The sequence below is a fragment of the Osmerus eperlanus genome, chromosome 23 (genome assembly GCF_963692335.1).
Source record: "Osmerus eperlanus chromosome 23, fOsmEpe2.1, whole genome shotgun sequence".
Taxonomy (NCBI): Eukaryota; Metazoa; Chordata; class Actinopteri; order Osmeriformes; family Osmeridae; genus Osmerus; species Osmerus eperlanus.
In genome coordinates this window covers 6,093,432-6,115,690 of record NC_085040.1, presented here as the reverse complement: position 1 = coordinate 6,115,690, position 22,259 = coordinate 6,093,432, and the positions used below count along the sequence as shown (strand labels likewise).

Below are 22,259 nucleotides of genomic sequence, written 5' to 3'. Positions count from 1 at the left end.
GGTGGAGGGTTAAGAGTTTGGACACAGTCTCTCAACGGTCGTGAGGTGTAGAGCCATGTGTACTAGCCATGGTGGAGTTTTTGTTCAGATGACACACCGATTCTACAATTCTTTGACACATCCAAAAACTGACAGAATCAAAGAAAAAATCGGAACACAAACTGAAAACATGGACAGTAAATACACGGCAATGCACAATGCAAGTCAAACTTACGGAAACAGAGACAACAAAAGCCAAAATCAACGACACATATTTCTCCTGTGTTTTTCCACTTGTTACGGCTCATCCAAGCCTGACTAACGCTTCCCCACCACTGACAGTCAGCAAGCTGGTCCTGTCACCGTGACGACCTGGGGCAGGGCCAGATCGGGGAGTTTGGTCATTAACGGGGGATAAAGCCCTCCCCTCCCAAAAGGATCCAGAGGTTTTTAATCCACAGCACAAACGCTCAGCTGTTTTCATCAACAACTTCTTGCAGTTGCCAACTGTCGCGAATATTATGGTATGCTGTAATAGGTTGCAACCCAAAATATAAATTCTTCCCTATTATGCCTTCTGTTGATGTCTCATGGGTTTCGATGTGAAACAGCGATGGCTGGCAAATATGTGTTGGCAGTTGACAAGATCCAGGAAGTAAAGTGTTGCCTGTAAGTAACTCAATGGAGGGACATATTCACGCGTCTTCTAGAAAGATCTGTAGCGTACAGTATGGTAGGAGGATCAAACAGCTGTCCACCGTGGGGTTTCAGTAGCAAACAGAATGACTGAGCGTTCAAACCCCAGTCAGCCGTGTGGTTCATCTCAGTCCCTGCGATGAGGAATTCAAACCCCGGTCCTGGAAAACCTTGCTGGTATTACTTCCAACCGGCTGGTGTTTCAGAACCACTCTTAAGAGGACTTATTTTAAGACTTTCATATATACTGTACTGCAGCAACTTAAATGTAGCCGTCCCTTGTTAAGCATGACCTGAAGGAGAGATTAATAACAAGGGCCGTGGTTCTCATAGATTGGTTTCAGTGAAGGGGGACTGGGGTGCTGTTTGGGGGGGTTGACAAGGCTGTTTTGATCGTTCCTCTTTGGGGTAGATGGCCAGTCCCAGATCCATTCGACGCGATAAGACGCACACCCAGACTGAGAATGTTTCTCATTGATTGATGTTTAGGCCAAATCATTTATAGCTCATTAGATATAAACTGTGGTCTAACAACAAACAATCTGAGTAAGATGGGGGTTTTTTTGTAAAGAGTGGAGTGAAAAGGTTGTTCAAACCTCTGCTTTCCCCCAACCAGAGTGCACACGCCTCATTTCATCTTGTCTGACATAATGGGACTGTGTTTCCAACAGAGCTGACATGATGATAACGACCCTAAAGTACAGACGATAATGATAATGACCAATTTCACAGTGTAAAAGCCCGAGGCCGCCATTACTGGGAGTCGCATTGCATTGAAACCCCCCCCCCCCCCCCAAGGGCAAACAGGTCAAACATGCATAAGAGACATGTTGAAATTAGAACCATCAAGAATGTTTTTACATTTACATTTAGTCATTTAGCAGACGCTCTTATCCAGAGCGACTTACAGTAAGTACAGGGACATTCCCCCGAGGCAAGCAGGGTGAAGTGCCTTGCCCAAGGACACAACTTCATTTTGCACGGCCGGGAATCGAACTGGCAACCTTCAGATTACTAGCCCGATTACCTAACCGCTCAGCCATTCTCTGGTGTCCAGAGAATACACTATGCTTTGGTGTTAAAACAGGCACCTGGGGGGGGGGGGGGGAGTTGTCACACACACCGCACCTGGGAAATCTCCGTTGAGGGGAGACTTGTAGTGAGAGGGGACGTGGTTTTGGCGCGAGACGTCTTCTGCTGAGATGGCGCTGCCGTCAGGGTTGGAGTAGAAGAGGAGGAGGGGCTGGAAGTGACCTTTGATGCATTTGGTGACCACGTCTTTCCACCTGGAGCCAATCTATGGGGCACACAAAGGAAAGAGGCAGAGGTCAATACGCATGCATATTCATGGAGAGACTTTCAGATGGGATTAAGGCGCACAAATAGACTGACTGGCATTTTCCCAATTTTACAGGAAAATCGGACTCGCACACACACTTGCGCGCACACAAAGTCTAACACACACACACCCGCACCTTACTGGAATTGGTAGGATTTCCCATTTGGCTTATTATACAAAGAGCCAACTTCTTTTGCCAAAAACATCAATATCAATTCTGACTCCAAGCTCTAATGTATTCCTTGTCGTGAACAATAGAAGCTAAAATGTCAATCCCAGGACCTCGATCCGCAACCATTGGTTGTTTTTCCCTTCTAAACTATATCTTCATTTGAGGGCATGGCGTCAAATGGAACGTTCCAAGACATTACAGTTGGAAGACAGTACGGAGAACAGCTGAACAGGATGGCACACACCAACTGGATGGGACACACTTTGCACAAAAGTCACACGACACCAAACAGAACAGGAGGGATTTCGTCTTTAGTGTCGGATCGGGGGGGTCTGTTGGTCTGCGAGGCCGTCGTGTCTCACGGTCGCTAGGCTGCGCTAGTGTAGGTGCGTGCTTCTCCACACACGCCACACAGGCAGACCGGAGGCTAAACAGATGCCAGCGTGCTCTCCTTAATTAACCAAATGAGGAAAGGGGGGAGAGGAGAGGAGGGAGGCAGAAGGTATGGGGAGGGAGACCAGAGAGATGGAGGGAAAGAGACCGAGGAGAGAGATACAGAGCAGAGAGGAGCTTACAGGAATCATCGAGGAGCGATGAAGAAAAGGAGAGGGGGGGGAGTGGAGGGTGAGACACCGCAGTAAACGAACAGAAAAGAAGTCCAAAAGAAGGAAATGAAGTGGAAGAGGGAGGAGAGAGAGAGAGACACAGGAGAGAGGCACAGCAGAAGAGTCATCTCCTGGAGTGGCCCACAGTGCACATTGCTCACATGTGCAGAAAACAAAGCCTGAGTTCCCCCGCGTCCTGAGGGTGTTAACCCTCAGTTTTATTGAAATTCGCCTCATATCCCTACACCGCATATACTGTCTGAACCCTCCCTCTGCACTTCCACCGCATGCTTTAAATTCGAGGCCCTAATATTTAGACGCATGCTACCAAAGTGGAAAGGAAAGGATAAAAGCAAAAAAATAAACAATTTTTATTACTAATAAAGCCAGACCTGTAAAACAGTTGATGAAAAAGTGCCCAGTAATGGAGATGAATGTAGACTTTTCTATGTGTTGAAACTTGGCAGTGGATTTGGAGAGGGACACCCGGGTGTTTGGATAAGGTGTGTGTGTGTGTGTGTGTGTATGTGTGTGGAGGGGGGGCTGGCAGGCTTGGGGTGATGTGGCCCCCCCATCCAAGGAAGGAAGTGCACACACAGCACAAGCTGCTGATGGATTGACACAGAGCCAGCCGGACGCTGCAGTCCAGGAAGAAATGGACCCGGTAGACACACACACGCACGCACAAGCACTCACACAAGACAAAAAACACAGAGGTACGCTACACAATCAGACCCATCCTTTTTAAGGCCCAGAAACACAGAGGCTTTTAGTATCCATAGAACAACAGTGAGCGCGAGCAGCGCGGTAGCAGCAGGAGGAGGTGCTGGAGCCGGGAAGGGAGGGGGGCAGCAAACGTCCCACCCCACAGAAGGCTCACCAACCCCGGGCTGGTGAAGGGCGATCGATGGGGCCTCTTATTGGACGATAACGAGAGTGGTGATGGAGATAAAAGATGGAACACTGGCGCTTCCCCCTGCCCCTCGCTCGCAAAGCACTCCCAACTTATCAGCCCAGACAAGCACGTCCACGCAGGGGGGGCTTTGAGTCATGGAGCAGGGGGCGGGGGAGAGGAGGGGGGCACTGGGGAGGCTGTGGACTGCATAGATCGTATACAGGGGCAGACTCTGGTGTCCTGTTAAGTGGGATACATGTGGAGACTTGTGGACGAGAGCTGCCTTGCAAATTTCGATTCCAGGCAATGCGGTACTGGTATTGGCATACACATGCAAAACGTGCATGGGTCTGTGTATCTGTCTATGTAGGTGTGTGTGTGTGTGTGTGTGTGTGTGTATGCTTGCCTCTTTCACTGTGGCGTCGTCAAAGAAGACCCATTTGGAGGACTTGGTGTGGAAGGCGAAGGCACAGTAGTGACGGCTGGAGTAGCATATCATCCCAACCAGCTGTAGCTCACCCCTCTTAGCATGCTCGTCTGTCACCCGGTAGAAGAGCTGATGGAACACACACACACACACAACGCACAAACACACACCCACAAGACACACACAGACACAATACACACATCATTATTCAACTGCACATATAAAATGACATGGTGTGATTAATGTCGATAGGCAGACGGTATCAGGAAGTCCATCTGTTTATGGATTCAACTGGTTCGGGAATGAAACACACATTGATCCACTGATCATCCACTGATCAACCTGCCATCAGGGATGGGTCCAATCAGAGCTGTCACTGCAGTGTTTACAGCTTCTCTACAGCCCACACACACACACACACACACACACACCACACGTACTTCTGTACTGGACAAACACAAAAGAATACTACAGTCTGGCTTTGATCCATGATCCTTGTATGAGCATGTATGCCATGTAACCATATCTGACCCTGGGAACAGTAGCAGGGCCTGGAGTGTAATACTATGCTTGTAACATAACACCATCTGTCCATCCACATACATACAGCCTCCGCACGGAAAGTTCCACAACCCTGACACCTCAACCTTTATCACAGTACAAGGCTTTCCTCGAAACTTCCTACAGAGTTGAGAATAAACCTCTCTACTGGGTCCGGGAGAGGGGAGTTGTTGAGAAAGCACTTGTTTCTGCCCGGTGTGTGTTTCCTGAATGGCCGGTTCTGTCTGGATATCTGACACAATAGATTCCTGCGCTGGGGGAGGCTTTCTCCAACACCCAACAGTCACATGAAGAGTGGGCATGAATCAAGGCCTTTGTGCTGCTTTGTTGGGTACTGGGTAATCCTGGGCTGGAATGCTTCTTAGAACACTGGAGAGGGGGGAAGAGGAGTCAGGGGGAAGTGAAGTTTTTCAAAGAGAGATCTTGCATAACGTGTTAGGCAACGGCCATATGAGAGCTGGCCGGGGCTCTGTGTTGGCGTGCGTCTGTGTTGATCACCGCTGATCATCCCATTTACCAAGTGGTGTCTGCACAAATGGGCTGTTGGCAAACGGCGAGATTTGAAAGGCACTTGGAAACGGACGTAAATACTGCAGGCCGCTCTGTCCCAAACACACGTCTGCAGTCAAGTGTAACACGGGCGCGCTGCAGTCCAGAGTGATGGAGGGAGATTCTCGTGCGCGCACACACACACACACACAAACACACACACACTTGCTCTCTTCCCCGCCCCCAAACCCCACACACACTTACACACTCACACTCCCATCATAGAGCGGGGGCTTGACACATGTTGACCTCATCCAGCGTGGGTTCTTTGATCAGCTTCGTGGGCCAACTGGGCAGTGGGCAGCTTACGCAACAGTCCCGACTTACGCAGGGATAAAGCCCCACTTTATTCTCACATAGGCTTCGTAGCACCAATATAAACTGACCCCAGCAAGGCAGCTGTGAAGCCTTCAGATAAACAAACAAACAAACAAACAAGCCCCAACAACTCGGTAAGCAAAGCAAACAATCCCAGAAAAAGTCGGATATAATTTTGTCTTCTTTTTTTCCTTCTTTTTTTTTCTTGACGATTTCAAGGATCTAAATTTGGGGCCAAAGCAGCCATTTTGTTCCTGTGCAATCAGCGCCTTTTGCCATTTAATCAGACCTAATCTGTTTAATACAAGCTGACAAGAAAAGATTATATTGAGTCTTTGAAAAACTTATTCTAATCTTATAAGGAAAGGTCTTGCCACATCGGACTATCTTTAAAGCTCTCTGACATGTTCTGGACAAATGCACTGGTGATAATACTGATGTACTTTGAATGTTCCTATCAACAATCCAGTCAGAACAGTCTTTAAAAATAATAACAATAACATGACTTGATGGAGCTAAACTAACTAATGTTGAGTCCATTGGTATCATAAATGACCAAAAGAGTCCGTTATTTAGGTGATATTGTGGTGTGGTCATGCTTACCCCTGACAGGTTGAGGTGTAGTCCTAGCGAGCGGATCACGTCCTCTGTCAGATCAGACTGGTCCGAGTCCCAAACAAAGCCGATAGTGATGATCTCCGGAGAGTTCATTAGCACACGGCGTATTTTGATCCTCTGGCCACAGTTACTCTAGCGGCAGAGAGAGAGGAGAATACAGATCACTTCTGGTGTTCCCTGAACGACAACAATGCCCTGTTCAATTTGATCAGGCAGCAGGGTAGCTACCTACCGGACAGTTCCGAAGGTCCCCAATGGTGCTGGCTGCTTGCAGGAGCTCCCCAAATGACTCTTCCCTCCTCTGAAACATCTGCTGGCTGAGAGACAACAAGAGGACTAATAAAGTTAGGATAGGCTAAAGACAAAAAAGGCTATAAAGAGATATGGATTTTGTTTTTTCCTTTTTCAAATGACTAAACTTGCAAGCTCAGGTCTGTCATCCAAAGCAATTATCTCAATCCATTTAACATGAATTGACTTTCTCTTTGGTTGTTCTGTGTCTAGGGAGACAGGGGGCAAACAAATATAGGTACAGTGTTCGTCAGTGTGCGCCTTAGCAACAAGCGACACTGCTTTCAATACAAAACGTTATATTTATCACATCAAAATAATCACCACAGGGGAAGAAGGAAGCCATGACAGTCTCCAAAGAAAACAGTAAAACCGTGCTTCTCTAACAAAAGATCCTAGGGTGGCACATGTTCCTAGACTAGTGTTCTTAACAGGTGTAAACAACATGACGAGATGTATACCCACTGGCAGCTTTCCTGTCCCCTTGCCCCCTGTGTGAATGACCAAACAAAATAAAGCCACTGTACCGCATACAGGCACAAACAGAAATAACCCGACACTAAACGAGAGGATGATTAACATTTGCATCAAACACAGAACAGTCGACGGCAACGAATTACACAAATGCAGGATCAATCGGCTCTAATGAACAGCACCTTTAGGGAGACGGGATTTTAACATCCACAAGAGAGAACACCTACATGTAATGTATCAGCTTTACATGTAAAACAGCAGATTTAGAACATTATAAGATTAGGGTGTATGGGCAAAAAAACTAAAAACAAGAAGAAAAGACTCAGTTTTAACATTGCCGAAAAGGAAACAGGAAGTCCAAGTTGTTTACCAAAGGGCGGAGGTGGAGACGTAGTGCACCAGCTCAGTGAAGGGCAAGGGGTCGGATGACGCCCCACAGCTCCGACAAACCGACTGCAAGAGAGGAAGGAGACACAGGGAAACACATGAGGCACCACTTAGCTGCTGCCAAACGCTAAATTATCAAATCAGCATGTCAGTTTGCGACGGAAGGAGCTGGATATCCGTTTAAAATAAGTACTTGGGGTGTTTTGTGTAAACTGGTAAAGAGAGTGGAGGGAGCAATTTAGTGTGTGGTGTACAATTAAGCAAGTCTGTGCATGTAAGTCTTTAATTATAATCATATTGCATTTGATGATGTTAAGTGTTTCTACAGAATCTTTCCATCACATGGCCCAAGCGAAATGTTGAAGTCAACCATCTCTTAGAAATGCACTTTCCATGTTCTGCAGAGCCCAGAAACACAATTGTTTCAGGAGTGGCCAACCTTCTGTTTCTCTTGAAACAGAAAGTCCTCAACAGGCCAGTGCCATAACAGTAGCAACAGATATCATTTGATCCAGGCTACCACGGGCTACAAAAAGCTCCCAACCAGCTACGTATGAGCTCTGACACGAACCCTGGACCCAGTTTTGCTGTGCATGCTTTAGTCTAACTGAGGAGTTCACCATCAAAGCCCGAGGGCGTGTCCGCTGTGGAGATGACGGCGGTGAGGGACAGGGTATCAGTGATGGGACATCACAGCCCAGAGGCCAGGAAGGAGGGGGGGGGTAAGAGTGGGCAGGGAGGGGTTGGGTTGTTTACGCGTGTCCGCGATCTATCTTGCACTGCAGGAATCAGAAGTGAAACACCCTCTATATTCCAGAAGAGTAACCTAATCTTCGAGGATGACGGATTGGATGGCTGCTATCTCAGACAGTGATCCATGTGCTTGTGTTGCAGTGTCTGTCCGTCGGTGTGTGTGTGCTGCACTCGTGTGTGTGTGTAATGTGATATGGGCATGCTCCGCTACTGTCTATTGGCTCAAAAAGCAATTGCTGAAAGTAGGACCCATATTTACAAACATTTAATCATTTTTCAATTTCCCAACACACCTGCAGTACAAAGGCTTAAAAACTCAAATGTTTTCATATTTGCGAGAGCAGCCCCTCCTTAAACTGTCTGCCTGTACCATATGATATCAAATGCCACCCCCCATATTGAAATGAATGCGGCACATCAACAGGAACAGGAAGACAACAGTACTGAAGTGTTCAACTCCAGTCAACCTGAAGATGAGTCGTTTCAAGGATGCTGTCCTCGTACCTGCTCATACAGCGTCATGGCGAACTTCTGGTGAGTGATGCAAGACTTGGAGGTGCAGGCGTCAGGCTCCCCAGGCACAATGTGCAGGTGGATCCTCTCCAGAATGTTCTCCTGTGAGAGTGGAGGTAACGGTGGAGAAACAAACACGGCTCAGCGTTTTGCCGTGAGGCCCGCCGGGTGAGAACTGACAAATCCATCCCCGGTGGAGTCAAACAGTTAAGAGTTTTACAGAGAGTGAGAGACTGGCGTGCGTGTTGACTCGAGGACCTTCAGAAAGCAGACTCTTTTTTTACTTCTGTTGCTATGGAATCCCAGTGGGTTTAAAACATTCATGCTGTTTTTAGACCAGCAGTAAGAAAGAAGTCATAGTTTGTCATTCATCTGCAATTTGTTCATAAACAAATCCACAGCATCGTGCTGCCTATGCATTACAGTGTGCTGGCATCTAAATCCAATATTCATGATGGCTTTTAAATGTACCAATTGCCTTATGAAAGCGATAGCAATTGAAATATGCAGGCAGATAAAGCTATTTAATGAATACTGATATTTAAATAAAAAAGAGTTGTCTCCCAGTTACAACCACACCTGGGTCAAATAGACCTGTCAAGTAGGTAATTTAGGGAACAGCATTTCTTTCGTTTTTGTCAGGCTACCTAGTACAAGATCAAAACAGCAAAGGTTTGTTTTGACTGGGACGTGAGCCCTCAGCCCCCCGCTGTCACACTGTGCTCGGTTGCTTGAACGTCATGACTTATTCATTCAGGCTAGCGCTCCAGTCGGAGATCTAGTGAGCAGGAGTTAGAGGTAAACGCACGTGTGGGTGGGCTGCTCGCTTGCACACAGAGCGCAAAGACTGCAGCCCTGCTATTGGTTTAGCAGCTCGGAACCATAGCTCTCTCTCTCTCTCTGCTTCTTATTAAAGAGACCCATCATTCTATGTGCTGTATACATGAGTCATCTAAAGTGAATGACCCATGCATTGCAAGACCTGCTGCACTAAACACAAAATGATAATAATGTCTCTGCTGTTTAGATTTACAGCTATTTCAGTGCAGACTAAACGAAGGTAGGCCAAGCACAAAGTGTTCCCTGGCTTTCTCAAGATGAAAGAAACTCGCAAATAAACTGTAAAAAAAACCTCTTGCACTTTTGCTAAGAGAGCGTTAAGCACTGAGTACGTAATAACCTTTTTCTCAGATTTTTTTGTGGCTGAAATAAAAAAAGAACCACATAAAGAAGCATTACATCACGACAGCAAGTTCGGTGGGATAATGCTTTTGGAAGTACGCCAAAACAATTGGACTAGCTGTGGTCCTAAATGACTCAGAGGATGCATGAAACCCACTTAAAAGCACTTACATAGAGAACCCCCTCCAGTGACGAAACGGAAGCGATGCCCAGTGATTCTGCGGCGGGCGCTTACGTAACCGGCCACCGTGACATTTAGAGGCAGTGTGGGAGGGGTGGATGGGAGGTCCTCTCAGACTGTGCCCTTGCCAAACGGTTTGTTACACTACATTGCCTTTTCTGCGCCTCAGTCCACCCTCGCAAACACACACACATTCCACTGCATCCTTGTGTCGACTCTCCCCGGAGTGCACCCCCCCAGAAGTGCAGACCCCCCGCCCCCCCCCCCCCCTTCTTCTCAACTGGATACTAGGGTTACCCCGGAGAGCCCGGTTGCCACGCAAACTCACAAAGCATTCTGCGGCGTCGTCCATGAACCCCAGCTGAAAGCGATGCTCGTCCTTAAAGGTCTCTGCCAGGGCGTAACGCAGGTTGTCTGAGGGCAGCGCACGCTCCCTGCTGTGCTGGAACTGGGAGAAGATGCCCTGTGGAGGGAAAATCTTTTTTATTTACCTAAGAAAATGACTTTGACACCCTCTGAACTTAATACCCTTCTGTCTGGCTGTGATCAAAGTATTTGGAGAACAATAACTCGAGGGACAACGTGTCGAATTAAATTAATTACGCTCTCGTCCAGAATAATGCAAATAGATTGTACCTTCAGTGCACAGAAAATGCAGTTTGCAGAGTCTCCGAGACAGGAGTGAGTAGGGAGTTGTCTCAAACTTCGCCTGAAGATATCCAGCTGCCATAATACCTGGAAATAGGCATGAAAAATACTCAGAACAGATGGACCATACCCTACAAATGGATATCTCTGGTCCAAGTACACCTAACTGAACTGATACAGATATCCCTTTGCGGAAATGATTAAGACATTTGCTGAATCAGAGAATCATTAGTCAGTCAGACGGACCACCAATAAAGGGGTCAGAATCCCAAATACAGCACTGTATCTTGTAAGACACTACAAACGTAGCTACATGAGGGGTGTCCTTCCTTGTCTGGTGTTTAGGGGGAGTAGGGATTCTTTGAGGACAGGGAGAGGGAAGCAGGACAGGGAAGGACATCCTCTTCTCAGAAAACAAAGCCCTGGGTAGAGAACGCCTCCCCCCAGCTCAGCCACATCACAGCCCTGGAGACTGACCTCACTGCGGGCTACTCAAACCAACCTACCCCTCTAGTCTGTTGACTTCCCTCCAGACTGGCCAATTTAGAGAATGACTAAGCTTTGAACGTTTATTTTGGGGGGTTTTGGCCAGTGTAACTTGTTCTCCAGACCCGTCTAGTGAAGAGGGGTTGTTATGTTCTTGGAAAACGTGTCACTTTTCCTGTTCAACCTACAAGTAGCAAACAGTAGCAGGGGATTGAGCAATCGCTCCTTAGGAACTAAACCTGGGTGTGGAACTCGCATATCTCACCGACTCCATAGTGAGAGACTTGTTATTCTGCTTGCATCTAGTATCATACTAACTTATGTCAGCACTTATGCTTATGAAATCCAGGTTGGCACTGCGACAGAGAATATAATATGTGCAATGACAGTATAATCTGGGAGCGTTAAGAGATCAAATTTCATGTTGTACATGAAGAACAGTAAAATGACTCACTCATTCAAAACGGTAATACTGGTTAACTGACTGAGATTTGTCTAACCAGCAGAGAGATCTGAGTCAATTTTTCATCCATTTAAAACACTGTGTCCCACTGTCACTTGGCGTTAACTTGGGTTAAGGTCACGTGAAAGATCGAACTTTTACTGGTAGAAATCAGTACTTTTGAAATCCAATAGGCTTTCAAAAGCCTGTCATCGAAGCCAATCAATTATTATTGGCTTGACAGTGAGAAATTAGCCATTAACTTTCCAGGAAAACGGGTCTGAACAAAGTCTCACCTGCACGGCACTGTTGAGGAAGCAGCTGTTTTGTCCCGGCTCGTTTAGCAGGCCTTTGGTGGGGGCCAGGGAGAGCATGCTCCCTGGCTGGTAAGATTTGGCAAGATTGCCCCCCGGCTTCCTGAAGAACTTGACCCATGCCATTGGATAGAGGGTCTGCCTTCGGGACAGGTGTAAGGTGAGGGCCCGGGCCTTGTCGGCACTGGGTTGGCGCCTCCCTCCTTAAAAGACTGAGGCTACGTTATTCCACAAGCAGCAACTGCTGCCCTTCTGCACATGGGGGTCTAATCCCACCTCTCCCCAGCTCCAGAGGAAGGTGACTCAATCCCGCCCAGAAACCCCGAAGAAACGTCTGGAAGCAACCTTCTCCAAACTCCAGTCTCAATTCAGATAAAGCCGTTTGAAATCAAGTCAGTGGTCGAGAGGTCCGTGGATAATCCTTTTCCGCTTTTTGGAGACTTTTGTTGGACTGTTGAGGAAGGAGCTTCAGTCATTTCCTTGATGACTGGGCGCTGGGGGCTTTCAGAGCTGGAGAGGCAGTGTGGCCCGGGAATCTCTGACAGCCCTCCTCATAGCCCTGACGTTGCTGCGGTCAGTCAAACGGAATCATTCAGCCCTCTCCAAAGTTCATCCATACGGGGATCTACGCAGCTCTTACCATTGGATTTAATGGGGTCTGATCTGTTCCAAAAAAAGAGATTATAAAAGAGTAGAGCTGTCATTTCTGAGACATTATTTAAGATTAAGTACACAGCCACACTGTATGCATTGAAATATATACGGTATCTGGCAGCCCGCTGGATCCACCCCCGAGCCATGTAGGCACTTCCTGCTTCAACGAGACAGGCGGTGTCTCGTTGACAGGTTAGTTGATTGGGTGGTTGCCTATAAAAGGATGTACAGTTAGGTCCGTAAATATTTGGACATTGACACAATTTTCATCATTTTGGCTCTGTATACCACCACATGGAATTTGAAATGAAACAATCAAGATGTGCTTTAAGTGCAGACTTTCAGCTTTAATTTCAGGGTATTTACATCCAAATCAGGTGAACGGTGTAGGAATTACAATACATTTTATATGTGGCCCCCCCCTTTTTAAGGGACCAAAAGTAATTGGACAATTGGCTGCTCAGCTGTTCCATGGCCAGGTGTATGTTATTCCCTCATGGGAGTTCGTTATTTCATTGACAAGGAGCAGATAAAAGGTCTAGAGTTCATTTCAAGTATGGTATTTGTGTTTGGAATCTGTTGCTGTCAACTCTCAATATGAAGTCCAAAGAGCTGTCACCATCAGTGAAGCAAGCCATCGTTAGGCTGAAAAATCAAAACAAACCTATCAGAGAGATAGCAAAAACATTAGGTGTGGCCATATCAACTGTTTGGTACATTCTTAAACAGAAAGAACGCACTGGTGAGCTCAGCAACACCAAAAGACCCGGAAGACCACGGAAAACAACTGTGGTGGATGACAGAAGAATTCTTTCCCTGGTGAAGAAAAACCCCTTCACAACAGTTGGCCAGATCAAGAACACTCTCCAGGAGGTAGGCGTATCTGTGTCAAAGTCAACAATTAAGAGAAGACTTCACCAGAGTAAATACAGAGGGTTCACCACAAGATGTAAACCATTGGTGAGTCTCAAAAACAGGAAGACCAGATTAGAGTTTGCCAAAAAACATCTAAAAGAGCCTGTACAGTTCTGGAACAACATCCTATGGACAGATGAGACCAAGATCAACTTGTACCAGAATGATGGGAAGAGAAGAGTATGGAGAAGGGAAGGAACTGCTCATGATCCAAAGCATACCACCTCATCAGTGAAGCATGGTGGAGGTAGTGTTATGGCGTGGGCATGTATGGCTGCCAATGGAACTGGTTCCCTTGTATTTATCGATGATGTGACTGCTGACAAAAGCAGTAGGATGAATTCTGAAGTGTTTCGGGCAATATTATCTGCTCAGATTCAGCCAAATGCTTCAGAACTCATAGGACGGCGCTTCACAGTGCAGATGGACAATGACCCGAAGCATACTGCGAAAGCAACCAAAGAGTTTAAGGCAAAGAAGTGGAATGTTCTGCAATGGCCAAGTCAATCACCTGACCTAAATCCAATTGAGCATGCATTTCACTTGCTAAAGACAAAACTGAAGGGAAAATGCCCCAAGAACAAGCAGGAACTGAAGACAGTTGCAGTAGAGGCCTGGCAGAGCATCACCAGGGACGAAACCCAGCGTCTGGTGATGTCTATGGGTTCCAGACTTCAGGCTGTCATTGACTGCAAAGGATTTGCACCCAAGTATTAAAAGTGACAATTAGATTTATGATTATGTTAGTTTGTCCAATTATTTTTGGTCCCTTAAAAAAGGGGGGGCCACATATAAAATGTGTTGTAATTCCTACACCGTTCACCTGATTTGGGTGTAAATACCCTGAAATTAAAGCTGAAAGTCTGCACTTAAAGCACATCTTGATTGTTTCATTTCAAATCCATTGTGGTGGTATACAGAGCCAAAATGATGAAAATTGTTTCAATGTCCAAATACTTATGGACCTAACTGTATGTCAGCATTAAGGCAGTATTAAGAACAAGCAGTAATAGAGGAATTTTGTTCCAAGTTTGCCCAGTTACAGCGCAGCATGTTTACCATGAAAGTTCATCCAAGAAGTGATTTAAGATGCATCCATGACTCGTCAACTGCCAGCCTTGTTGGCAGTCAACTTGCATTAGAATGGCAATGGGCCGACCTGCCCTGACCTGGTCTGATGCTTGAGTAAGCTCGCATAAAAAAAATGACCTGGGCTGTACAGCATGACACAAGCCAGTCACTAGGTTCTCCACTGATGGTTAAAGCATGAACCCAAAAAGATAAACCTGCAGGTCCTAACAAACAGAGACTAGCCGTTGGTGCACAATCCTGCCCGTTAGCCACCGTCCCCAGGGTTCACCACAGGTCTAAGGCTGTTGAAGTGCGATGCAGGCTCGGGTTTGTTCTAATAAATGGAAGCGAAAACTATCAAGGTTATGATAGTTGCATATTCCATTAGGGGGTTTGGGGTGGTCCAAGTGCACAAACCAATGGTCACGGCATGAAAATCCAAATGTTGACCCACACGTAGTTTTTCTTTTGGTGACTGCATGACAGAGCATGCAGACAATACCTAACTTTCTCTGGGCAGTCTCCAGTTTCACCCCAAACTAGTCTGGCAACATTTCTGTAGTGGCATCCAAGAAATGTCCTCCTTAAGAAAATGTGACAACAGCAGTGAAACTAGTTTAATAGCAGTGGAACTGGTTAATAGCCAACCCGATTCTGACCACTGACCAAGTCTGTGTGTGACCCCATCCTCCTCTGCCTTAAACTCAGCCAAACCCTTGCTCTAGGCTCCAAGTCTCTCATTTGCAACCACCCTCCTTAGCAACAACATTCCAAAGCAATCACTTAGGCCCAGTGTTGCTAAAGATCTCTCGTCTTTGGGATTAGATGCAATGCTGGAGGGGGGAGAGGGGGGAAACTAAACACTCCCTAACCGCCCACCTTCTAACTCCTCCACCTGACCCATGCACACTGAATATCCATACTGCGAACCCTCTAGCAGACAACACCTCACACACAGCAAATCATCGACCGTAAGCCTATTGGCTCTCAAAGCTCATGTGATCCAATGTGCCCATCAATTCAAGGAAGTGACAAGCAAAAACAAAATTTATCCTGAGTGTCCAATATGTGCCTGAAATGATGGAGAGAGATTGACCAAGTCAGCTGTAAGAAGCTACAATAAATTTCCCTCATTTTTAATGTTGAGTCTCATAGGCATAACTCTGATGTGTCCAACCCTCTAGGTTACATAGACAGGAAGCCACCATTATGATCTAATATTACTGTCATCCAAGGAACCATATTTTGAACGGATATGAATTCTTGATTACCGCTATTAGAGAAGGGTATTTTCTGGCATCTGAAGATATCACATAAACCTCCAATATAAATGACTTGGAACCAAGAGCATTAGCCTTGCAAGCCCATTAGCCCTGCAAGCCCATCATGGCTATGAACGAGAGCACCACAGAAAGAACATTAAGCTTGATAATGAACTTGGCCATTTTCCATTGTTTTATAAAATCAATTTCTTAGGAGATAAATTGTGATGAAAACATCACATCAAAACACATAGAAAAATACAAAAAAGTGGTTGAAAACAGATTGTGTAAGAAAGCCATCCTTTAATTACAAATATACCTTCAAATGACAGGGTACGTGTCTACTGCATATGCTTACTTTAGAAAATAATATTGTATTACAATACTCCCTTTTACTAACTCTGTGTTATCTTCTGTTTCACAGACTGAGCGAAAAATGACTCACATCTACCTTGAGAATAGGTTATATGAGTGTGTCTCAACAACACTTCACTGAGGGCAGAGCTTGGCTCTGTCTACATTCCATGTTGCGTCTTTTCAAACAATGCCATCACAGGCAGCCATCTCGGGTTTCTCTGTTACCCCGCGCATTTATGACCATCACACTTAACAATGATTACCAAAGTTCATACGAGTGTCATCTCATTTTCTTTCATGGCATGCCGTTGTTTCGGAGAGTGCATTCCCATCAGGGCATTTACTTGTCTTATAATCAGCCATTTCATTGTAATTTGTGTCAGAGAACCCGAAAACGCCATGCAGGCTGTCAGAATGAAATGTGTGTCCTGGTGAGGTGACAGACAGCATGCCTAAGGAAGAAGCAATACCGGACAAACAGACCTGGATTGGCTGAATACCAACTCCCAGGGGACATACCTTATCTTTCATTCCAAACCGACACATACCAAAACCATGTTACGTTCCCAAAGGTCTACAAAGGAGTGGAGCTCATATTAACAGAATACACGATGACAGAACCAAAGCCCTTTCTTACTGCTAGATCAAAGCTTGCTGTCAGCGTCAGTGACAGACCGATTATCATGTTCAAAATGCATCACGGTTTCAATGAGAGCACAGTGGTCAAAGATGTGTAAACTATCTGCTTCCTGAAGTCCTGGGGTAGACATAACGGCCTGATCCTCACGAGACCTGAGATGTCCGTCCACACAGTGCTCCTTCCAGTCTGGAGCCTGGATTACATCATTTCCTCCATGGTGTTGTTCATTAAGCGTTTGGACAGTTTTAGAGGACTGAATGATGTGTTGAAGAGCTTCCGGTTTGTTGCACATTCAAACTACATGAGAAGAAAGAAGTTATTATTGTATTCAAGACGGTTGGACTTCGGTTGAACAATTGTGGTGTACCTGACAGAATCTAAAAGCACCTCTCATTGCTCAAAAGCATTTATAGATCCACCTCAACAAAGAGCGATCATCTGAAAATTGACCATGACCTTAGTAACTTATAATTCACTAGAACAAAACGAAATATCAAGCAGAACTTTACCATGTCCATCGTTAACCTGCCAATCAAGGTTTGATGAGGAGCCAAGCAAAAAGGTCATTTCACTTTCCAGGATTTGGCCGAAGTTGCAGGAAGCTGTGAGACTTCCTGTGTAACACAGGGGCTTGGGAGATAATTGTCTAGTGACTTTCAGGACTGACTTAGTTTCATGATGTGGCAAAAACACCAAGGCTAGCACCTTTAAGCAATCAGCCGAACAGTCTGTGTTGTGAATCAGCATATTTGACAGGGTGACGCTGTCAGTTAAGACGTGACCGTCACATACGTGACCTGAGCGCCGGGGCGGGGGAAAGTGAAGTCATCTGTTACAGTCATTTATCAAATATTGGATAGCCTCGTTAGGAGTGATGTAATTGATCCCTTGTATATGCTTGTATATGTCAAGAGCATATAATGAAATTTATCGGTTGTCAAACATAACCAGTTAATCCAATACATTCAAGGTGAACGGACACCACAAACCAAGAAGACAGATGGCATAGTCCTGATTAAATGTAAAACACATGTTTGTTGCTGGGTCTCAAATCTTGTCTAAGCTTTGCTGTACATCATATACTCTAATGGGCCATTTTCTGTACATTCAAAGATCAGGTGCTCTCGGAATTCAATGTCCATTCCTGCAGCACAAGATTTTCTTCATTATCAATATTTACTGTCTCCATCTAAAAGTAAGAACACGATGTGTTCATTCTCATTGTGTTTTACAAATCTTGTCTAAGCTTTGCTGTACATCATATACTCTAATGGGCCATTTTCTGTACATTCAAAGATCAGGTGCTCTCGGAATTCAATGTCCATTCCTGCAGCACAAGATTTTCTTCATTATCAATATTTACTGTCTCCATCTAAAAGTAAGAACACGATGTGTTCATTCTCATTGTGTTTTACGACATTATACATACAGTCCAAAAGCACTTACCACCAAACACAAAACAGGTCCACGATGATCTGCTGTACTTACTACGTGCACCATTTGTGCGGCTATGGATAAAAGCATGTGCTCAATGAATGGAGTGTAAACTTCGTTCTAGTCTCTTCCTAACCAACTTAGGATAAATATATCGTGGCTGTAGCTCAGTGTGCTTTTGCTCAATGCAGATCAATACATCATCCCCCCAAGTTGGCACGTTCCACACCTGCGTGACGGCTCCTACTCTGCAACCCCTCCACTGTCTCCGTTCTGATGGATGGCTCTCCGAATAGGAGAAAACACTCGACGGCAGAAGGGGCTCCCAAGGGGTTGCAAAAAACTGTTCCCTGTGGCCGACTGCGGCAAAACCGCGTGTCCGACTCCAATCTTGTTTATGGGATGGTTGAGCATAGTATGCCTCATTTTCAAAGGTCATGTTGGAACAAGTTGCTGTTCTCTTTCGGTACTTTATTGGATTCAAAGTGAACTGTCTGTATTAGAGGAGTAACAGACATTATGTATCGTGTATACTTTTGTTTGGGTTGAAACAAAACATGAAGCAACCGTCAAGTGACTCACACAAGTATGACGCCTGATCCCTCTGACTAGCTGCATTCACTGGGAACAAGAATGACAGAATCGGTTAACTTCTTAGATAAATACCAAGAAGGGGAACAGATTCTGGCATCAATGTTGACACACTTGAAAGGTTTGTAAGTATAATGACCTACCCAGCAGTGGCGTTCTACACTCCAGAGCTGCGTTTGTTCATGAACGTCTCTGGCCATTTCAGAGAACTACCATAACAAACAGCGCTGTCTCGTGCAGCTGGAGACTTGCGTTGCTGGGTCGTGGTCTCAAACTTTCAAAACTACAGTGAGTAACGGTGAAGGGAGAGTTTAACTTGATATTAGTCAAGTCAAGCTTCACAGCTGCAACTGATTGTGGAGGATCTTAACCCCCCCCCACACACACACACACACACACACACACACACACACACACACACACACACACACACACACACACACACCAACTCCCAACACCTTGTACAGGCAATTTATAGACTGTATATATATGGTTTTCCTACTGTGGTGTCTTAATTTCCAGAGATATTGCTTCGAAACCCTTGACAATCCGGCAAATGTCCCCACTTGGACTAATAAAGGATTATCTTATCTTATAATTCCTGTACAAGTTATATAAGTATTTTTCTTTACTACTGTAGTGTGTCAATTTCTTGGAATATTGCTTTGAAACCCTTGACTCACAACAGAACAAACATTGCATAACTGCTACTCCTTTGAATATCTTAAGTATAACTACTGCACAGTGTAACTGATAGTTCTGACCATTTACAAAAGAGGACCCGCGAGGACAAGCACACACAAACCCCAGCTTAGAGAAATGAAACGTGACCCTCGACTCCAACCCAGTAATAACAGGCCGAAACAGAACTTGTGAATTCCCACTGGACAGGAGACGTGGTTGAAGGCTACTGGCAACAATACAGCAGTGGTTTCCTGTAGAGGGCTTCCTGCTGAAAGCTCACCACGTTCCAACACATGGTCACCGCTTTGAACCCTGTGACACTGAATAGGTCATCCCCACCTCGCTGAGTCACTCAGCACACCCACCTTTATCGTCCTCTGAGGAAAAGCAGAACAAACGTATCTGTTCCTGGACTCTGTCCCTGTTTTAAATGACTTCATTGAAATAGAACATCCTCCCCTCGACTATGCAGATTACTTCCTAAATGTTTTCCTGCTTCCCAGCAGCTTGCCAATAAATGTCAGAGCCACAATGCTGGTCAACAGCATTATTTCCCTTCTTTCTAAAACCTGATTAATGAGTTTCTTAAATTCCAGCAGCAATTTACATGCGGCAGGTGATGAGCACATGTATTTTAGGTGGTCAGCACCATCTGTGCTGATGTCTAGTTTCATGACATAACGCTTGATGATGCAAGTCTAGTACAACAGGACTAAAACAAGATAATTAAAGGCATTATATGTGTTAACTAAACTAATCCTTGCCGTGCACAGTTTTTTTGTTGTTGTTTATAATGCCATTCTTTTAGATGCCTTATTGTTTTATAAAAAAATATCAGAAAATATAAAAAGGCACTGAACTATGCAGTATAAAATTGAACGTAATATCACAGTTGGACTATCAAAATGATTATGGTGCATTTTAAGTTAAGAGCTTTTTATGGGAAAGAAAAGAAAGAAAATAAGAAAAAACTACTCTTAAAGTTCTGAGTGAACTAACAATAATTGTGATTAGTATATCTTATTTCTAAAGTGTTTATCAACTTTTCAAATAACTAGTCTATTAAGCTTGTTAACATGACTGTGTCATTGTAGGCGATGTCTACTGGAGAACGTAGGAACAGTTGCTTAGAATGACACAAACTGTGCATGTTATTATGGATCTGAATGATTCGTGCCACAGAGACAACAATAGCGCCTCTGAGGGCTAGAGTTGTCTGTCAAACAAGTGTGTTAATGAGTCCAGGCAACTGGGTGTGTGGGAGGGGAAACTTACTGCATTATCTTTAAAACCCACCAAGGAGTACAAGTTGTACTCACTGGTCTTACAATAGAAACAGTATTTTAGAAATCCTGGTTTATAGGAAGGATATCAAGACTACATTTCTATACTCTAATTGTTCATGCCGTTATATCAGACCGTATGTGGAAACCGAAGCTCGTGTCTCGTTGAAGCATCCTCTCCTGTGCATTGCGTTATTATAGGAAATATAATCGTGGTTAATGGCCTGTAGGAGTAGCCTTTGAAGCACTATGAGTAGTAGGCTAATTCTTCCCACCCATTTTAGTCACACATTTTTAAACGGCTCGACAGACCACACATTACGATGTGTATCGTTATTTGTTAGCTTGTGTTTATTATTATAAAACAAATTCTTCAATACTGACCTGACAACACAAATGCAAGACGTCTTTGTGACCAATAATGTTGCATACAGGAAATAACACGACCAACTGCATTATTTTTGCACTTTAACAATCTAACCTTGTATAATTAACTAAAAATTAGCCGTTTAGATACCACCGATATTCCAATGGCATCTCAAAGTGTCTCCTAATATAATTTAGGGTGATGTAGTAATGCAACAACGTTTTGAGTTCACAATGGACATATGTTTTCAGCTCACCTGAGAGCAGGTACATTTCTTCCGCCTCATGCGCATTGATGCAAGAAAAATGGCGATGAAAAGTTTGAAGAGCTTCAATTTAATACAAACTTAAGAAAGCGAAACTCACCTTGTAAAAGAGAATTAAAAAAATATATCCAGTAGCCTATCTCTATGTAAAAACTGCAAAGGTTCCAAAAGCGATATCCAGTTTAAACGGAGTAATTTGGTTGAGCGCTGTGTGAAATTTGACGTTCTACCCTAGAGTCCTTCTGAGTGGGAAAAAATCTTGGCTGTGAGTTATAAACGTTAACAAATCATGTTACCGACATTTTCGTAAGAGAAGTTCACTGTGTTATTGATCTTAACTTATGCTGTCTCTCCAGTTATCTGCGCTGTCCCATTCAGTTGCCGGTTTCCGGAGTCTTGTAATTCTATTGCAGTTGTTGATGTGCGGCGGTAGTGAGCAATGGTCGACTTCGGCACCTGGAACTCTGGATTAGTGATGTTTTCAGAGCTGCGAGGTCAAACCCCGCCTCTTCAGCACTGTATTTACTGCAGTCTCTCACACACTGTACACGACTGCACGTTCGGACGCACCGATTCAGACCGTCTCAATGCGAAAGGGGGAGTCACACTCGCAGTTAGGACACTTCACACTTTCAATCACGTAGTTGCATCAGTCGTTTTAAACTGTAGTAGATAGAGATTGGTTGCAAACCCTTTGACAGTGTGTGCGTTTGGATCTAGCTCTACCTGTCATCGGTTTTAATGATTCAGGTATCCAACCAAATTTCCAGAATGATGTAGTTCAGAGCATCAATTATAACACTGCTTGAGGATTATGAAGTGAAAGCCGTCCGAGAGAATTGTGATGTAAGGCTCCCTTCATCCAAACACCATCTGCCTGATTCTGTTATATAAAAAGTAATGAAA

The 22,259-nt window shown here is 44.9% G+C and overlaps 1 protein-coding gene across 3 annotated transcripts in view; it reads right to left on the bottom strand.

Moving 5' to 3' along the window:
• The window catches only part of LOC134009635 (inactive ubiquitin carboxyl-terminal hydrolase 53), a 35,996-nt gene extending 14,164 nt beyond the window's left edge, over positions 1–21,832 (bottom strand). Inside the window, exons 1-10 of one of the 3 annotated variants that reach the window (XM_062449198.1) lie at positions 21,345–21,832; positions 11,813–12,493; positions 10,577–10,675; positions 10,269–10,403; positions 8,569–8,679; positions 7,295–7,377; positions 6,392–6,476; positions 6,145–6,291; positions 4,093–4,242; positions 1,804–1,972 (exon numbers count right to left, since the gene is read on the bottom strand). In XM_062449198.1, coding sequence (XP_062305182.1) covers positions 1,804–1,972; positions 4,093–4,242; positions 6,145–6,291; positions 6,392–6,476; positions 7,295–7,377; positions 8,569–8,679; positions 10,269–10,403; positions 10,577–10,675; positions 11,813–11,956 — 1,123 coding nt within the window. In that variant the 5' untranslated portion in view covers positions 11,957–12,493; positions 21,345–21,832. Of the gene's footprint in view, positions 1–1,803; positions 1,973–4,092; positions 4,243–6,144; positions 6,292–6,391; positions 6,477–7,294; positions 7,378–8,568; positions 8,680–10,268; positions 10,404–10,576; positions 10,676–11,812; positions 12,511–21,344 lie in introns of those variants that run through there. The other 2 variants (XM_062449197.1, XM_062449199.1) reach the window with 2 other exon arrangements.
• Between the last annotated feature and the right edge of the window lie 427 nt (positions 21,833–22,259).